At 39.5% G+C, this 5,901-nt stretch overlaps 1 protein-coding gene across 1 annotated transcript in view; it reads right to left on the bottom strand.

Moving 5' to 3' along the window:
* Window positions 1-491: 491 nt before the first annotated feature.
* Window positions 492-5,901, bottom strand: part of FBXO7 (F-box protein 7) — a 24,118-nt gene continuing 18,708 nt past the window's right edge. The window contains exons 8-9 of the mRNA XM_012644702.1: window positions 4,499-4,536; window positions 492-1,187 (exon numbers count right to left, since the gene is read on the bottom strand). Of these exons, the coding sequence (XP_012500156.1) occupies window positions 801-1,187; window positions 4,499-4,536 (425 nt within the window). The 3' untranslated portion in view covers window positions 492-800. The remainder of the gene's footprint in view (window positions 1,188-4,498; window positions 4,537-5,901) is intronic.

Below are 5,901 nucleotides of genomic sequence, written 5' to 3'. Positions count from 1 at the left end.
AGGAGACCGTCTTTGAAGAACAAGTACCTAACCAGCAGTAAAATTTTATTGTTAAAAGATGTTATCTATTTAGATTACAAATTAGGCACTAAGTGTTCAAAACACAAGAAAAATAAAACTGTAACCACCTCATTCCAGAAGGAGTCAGAAACAAACGGCCTTCAAATAGTGCTGCTTCTCGGCCCAGGAAGTTCCATCGAGAACCCGAGAAAGAGCTGCAGGGAGGGGGAGGAGGTGGCCTGGGCTGCTGGGTGTCCAAAACACTACCCCAAGTCCGGTCCATCCAAACTAGCTCAGCTTTCATTCATTTCATAAATTGGGCTTTCATCTGAAGAAAGAGTGCCACTAAGAAAACCAGAAACCCCCCCGCAATAATAAAGAATCTGCCTACGCTCAATAGGGTCTTTGATAATTTTGAAATGTCCAAGTAACACTGTGAATCTGTTCTGGATATTACATAACTTTCTGTAATAAAAGGCAAGACTGCCATGTAATTTATACTTTTTTTAATCTGGTGCAGAACATTATCAGAAAACGACCTTCATTCTAGAGGGGAATCCAGAGTAGGGAAATCAGTAGCCAACTGTTCCCAAGGCCAACCCTGTCACAGAGTAACCTCTGGGCCACACCACCCCTGGAGCTGTAAATGTATCTACTGAAAGACTTCTAGAAGTGCTTGTCTCCCACTACAATCAGAAAGTAACACTAGAGATCAGCACCCCAAGGAGATGACATCTGTAGTTTTAAAAAACAACAACAAAAAAAACAAATGGAGCTCCAGAAAAGAGATTACAGACCAATCACATGAATGGCAGGCGGCTGTCAGTTGGCCGACCCCTACCGGGTCTGAAGGGAAATCTGTCACTGGGGCCACCTCGCCCTGGCAACATGGGGTTAGGTCCTGGAAATGGGCCGATTGGATCAAAGCGTGGTCTGAGTGGAGGGAATTGGCTGGGTGTCTCCCCAGGCCCAGGGATGAGTGAATTGATTGGGTCCCCAACATAGGGAAGTGTTGGTCGTTCATCATATTCACCCCCAATAATTCCTGGAGGAAGGAGGGAATTGGGAGGAAAGGGCCTAGAGTGCAAGGGGTTGGGATAGAATGGAATGGAGTGGGGTGACGAAGGCAGGAACATCACTTGTCGCCTCTGCGCGTCTTTTCTTTGTTTGTGTCTTTTCCTGTACAGCTGTAGGAAAAAAAAGAACAAGATATGGTAAGTGGATGTTTCCCCACAGTTCTAACTTGCTTTCGCTGTATAAACCTATAGTCGTATCTCAAAGATATTGTGGGTTTGGTCCCAGACCACTGCAATAAAGCAAGTCACAGGAATTTCTTGGTTTCCCAGTGCATATGAAAGCTATGTTTACACTATACAAGAGTCTATTAAGTGTGCAATAGCGTTATGTCTAAAAAAAACAATGTACATACCTTACTTATAAAATACTTTATTGCTAAAAAATGCTAACAATCATCTGACCCTTCAGCAAGTTGTAATCTTCTGATAGTGGAGGGTCTTCCCTCAATGCTGATGGCTGCTGACTGATCAGGGTGGTGGTTATTAAAGGTTGGGGTGGCTGTGGCAATTTCTTAAAATAAAGACAACAGTGAAGTCTGGCTCATCAACTGACTCATCCTTTCACAAAAGATTTCTCTGTAGCATGTGATGCTGTTTGATAGCATTTTACTCACAGTAGAACTTCTTTAAAAATGGGAGTCAATCTTCTCAAGCCCTACCAATGCTTTATCAACTAAATTTACATAATATTCTAAATCCTTTGTTGTTAATTCAACAATGTTCAAACATCTTCACCAGGAATAGATTCTATCTCAAGAAACCACTTTCGTTGCTCCTCTATAAGAAGTTCTCTTCCATTCAAGTTTTATCATGAGACTACAGGAATTCAGTCACATCTTCAGACTTCACTTCTAATTCTAGCTCTCCTGCTATTTCCACCACATCTGCACTTAATTTCCTTCACTGATGTCTTGAACCCCCTCAGAGTCGTCCATGAGAGCTGGAATCCACTTCTTCCAAACTCTTGTTAATGTTGATGTTTTTACCTCCCCCCATATAGAAACAATTCTTAATGGCATCTAGAAGGGTGAATTCTTTCCAGATCCATCAGAGGACTCACTGTCTATGGCACCTATTTCCTTACAAAATGTATTTCTTAAATAATAAGAATTCAAAGTCAAAATTACTCCTCGATCTATGAACTGCAGAAGGGATGCTGTGTTATCAGGCATGAAAATAATATTAATCTCCTGTACATCTCCATCAGAGCTCTTGGGTAACCGGGTGCATTGTCAATGAGCAGCAATATTTTGAAAGGAATCTTTTTTTCTGAGCAGTAGGTCTAACAGTGGGCTTAAAATATTCAGTAAACCACGCTGTGAACAATGTGCTGTCATCCAGGCTTTCTTGTTCCATTTCTGAGCACAGGCAGAGTAGATTTAGCATAATTCTTAAGGACCCTAGGATTTCTGAATGGCAAATGAGCACTGGCTTCAACTTAAAGTCACCAGCTGCATTTGCCCCTAACAAGAGAGTCAGCTTGTCCTTTGAAGCCAGGTATTACCTTCTCCTCTCTAGCTATGAACCTCTCTTCCAAGAGTAGGCTGCTTCATCTACACTGACAATCTGTTGTTTAATGTAGCCACCTTCATCAATTATCTCAGCTAGATCTGCATTCATAACTCGCCGCAGCTTTGCCATAAACACTTACTGCTTCACCTTGCACTTTTATGTTATGAAGACAACTTCTTTCCTTAAACTTCATGAACCAACCTCTGCTAGCTTCAAACTTTTCTTCTGCAGGTTTCCTCACTTCTCTCAGCCTTCCCAGAATTGAAGAGAGCTAGGGACTTGCTCTGGATTAGGCTTTGGCTTAAGAGAATGTTGTGGCTGGTTTGATCTTCTATCTAAACTACTCTAACTTTCTCCGTATCAGCCATAAGACAGTTTTGCTTTCTTATCATTCATGTGTGCACTGGAGTAGCACTTTTAATTTCCTTCAAGAACTTTTCCTTTGCATTCACAACTTGGCTAACTTTTTGGCACAATAGGCCTAACTTTCGGCCTATCTTGGCTTTTGAAATGTCTTCCTCACTACGCTTAATCATTTCTAGCTTTTGATTTAAAGTGAGAGACATGCAACTCCTTCACTTGAACACTTAGAGGCCATTGCAGGACCAATTAATTGGCTCGGTGTCAATATTGATGTGTCTCAGTAAACAGGGAGGCCCGATCAGAGGGAGAGAGATCGGGGAGAGGCCAGTGGGTGGAGCAGTCAGAACACACCCAACATTCATTGATTAAGTTTGCCAACTTATATGGGCACAGTTTGTTGTACCCCAAAACAATTATAACAGTAACATCAAAGATCACTGACCACCAATCACCATAACAGACATAATAATAATGAAAAAGTGTGAAGTATCACAAGACTTAACAAAATGTAACCAGAGACAAAGTGAGCACATGCTGCTGGAAAAATGGTGCCAACAGACTTGTTGCATCAGGCTTGCCACAAACCTTCAATTTTTTAAAAAAAATACGATATCTATGAAGCAAGCACAATAAAACAAGGTATGCCTGTATGTATACTCTACTTTTCTCCCACTAGGCAAAGAAGGAAGGCACAGGAGAGGACTTCTGCCAGTTTCTGGCTGCATAAACGGGCAGCAGCTCCAAATGCAGCATCAAGTGAACTAACTCCATTCTTTAACCACATTGCCACTGAGCAACCGTGCTAACCTGAAGTAACAATAAATCCAAAGGAGAGATAATTGTGTGACATGAACTTTCAAAACTGGAATCTAGAGCTCCCAAGCTGATATGCAATTTTAAGTCAGCCTGTTTTGAAAGTAGAAAATTTAAAAATTTGATCAAGATGTCATGCCACAAAATATAAAGTTAAGGTACTGGTGAGGGGGACGGCACTTAAATTCATTTTTTCACCCAAATTATGACTCTAATGGATCTCAATTTAAAATAAAAAATAAATGCCTATTTTAGAGGATAGGATACATTCCTAAGAATATTACTACTTTTTACATATTTGAGGACTTTCACTGAATTTTATTCTTCTCTAGTCCTTCATCCCAAGGAGTTTTTCTCAGTCCTGTAAATATCTTTTGTATTAATAACAGTCATCTGCAAATACAACATAATTTATTCTTTTCATAATGTACTATTCTAACTAGCTGAATAAGTGAAGACTACTACAGCACAAAGACAATGCATTTTAAAATTTTCTGCAACAAAAGAATAAGAATGTTTATATTACGATAAAAAACAATCATTGTGTTTTTTCCTGTATAATTACGAGAAAATAAGGACTAAGTCTAGTGAGACCATTTTCATTTGTTGAAATTTAGCAATAAATTAAAATAGATTTCATTATATCATAATAAAAGTCAAAAAACCTTTAATGTATTAAATCACTAGTTACTTCTCTGCTATGAACATTAGTTTTGATATTTATAAATACCTACTTCTTTCCAATCTGTATCTCGAACTCTGACAGTATTATCTACAAAAGAAAAACAAAAATGAGGATTTAAAAACACTTCATTCATCAGCCATTAAACAGTAGGTTATGTTTTTGTCCTAAGGAATCGAAACTTACCCATTAAGCATAAAAAAACCATGAATCATCTGTATAACACACACTATATCATCTGTACTTTCTTCAATCTAACTCAAACCCTTTCTTGATGGTGAAGGGTGATCACCACTGTTGTGTGCTGCGTGGTAATTCAATGCAGTGATCCCTCAGGGACCATGGAGGGATCTGTGGCTGTCTCTCCCTACAATAACTGGTCCCACACTACATCTTCTCCCCCTAATCTCATCGAGGTGTTGTCAGCTGCTGCTAACCCCTTGTTTCATGTTACACCAAACTGGGGAACAACCTTTGAGGTTTTACATTATAGCCCACATTCATTATTGGAGGTCAGGCTGACTCAGGCTTTCTTCCATGTTGGGGTTAGATTATTTTCTCCCAACCATGTTTTGAATGATTCGACCATCAAAAGTATGACCATGGGACGAAGTATTTTCCTAGTGTACTTATTTACTTGAATTTGTGAAATGAGGAAAGAGGAACCCGTTCAACTTTAAGTCTAAGGAAGAGTTTGAATAAAGACGGCAACGTCTTCTCTACAAGTTATCACATCAACATGGAAGAAAGATTTATAAAAGCTCTAGTCCCATAACATTACATCTATAGAAAAATACATTATAAAATCTGAACAGCTTACAAATGAGCTTGTGAACCACAATCTGGAAATTAGATAGAGACTGATTGAACTTTTAAACCTGAACTTGAATACACAAGTGAAAGGGTATCTGTTCCTTTTATGAATATTTATATCATAGCCTGTTTTCTCTTTGTCAGTTCTTCCATATATGTAGTCACCCTTGTCTTTTTGTTTTGACTGTAATTTTCTTAAAAAATGTTTTTTGAGATGACAGTTACTTGCTACCAATTGTGGCAAAATTACACTTTAAACTTTGGATTCAGGGATGTAAATAAAGTAGAAGGAGGGCCTTAGGAATCAAAGAAGAGAAAAAGGAACAAACCAGGTCATCTTTACACTTCTCATATTTTGAAGTTTTAAAAGAAAAAACAGGGCCGGGCACGGTGGCTCACGTCTGTAATCCTAGCTCTCTGGGAGGCCGAGGCGTGCGGATTGTTTGAGCTCAGGAGTTCGAAACCAGCCTGAGCAAGAGCGAGACCTCGCCTCTACTAAAAATAGAAAGAAATTAATTGGACAACTAAAAACATATAGAAAAAACTAGCCAGGCATGGTGGCACATGCCTGTAGTCCCAGCTACTCGGGAGGCTGAGGCAGGAGTATCGCTTGAGCCCGGGAGTTTGAGGTTGCTGTGAGCT

Source organism: Propithecus coquereli, unplaced genomic scaffold (assembly GCF_000956105.1).
Source record: "Propithecus coquereli isolate 6110/MARCELLA unplaced genomic scaffold, Pcoq_1.0 Scaffold218, whole genome shotgun sequence".
NCBI lineage: Eukaryota > Metazoa > Chordata > Mammalia > Primates > Indriidae > Propithecus > Propithecus coquereli.
Note: the sequence above shows the minus strand (reverse complement) of the source record. Positions and strands in the feature narration are given on the sequence as shown.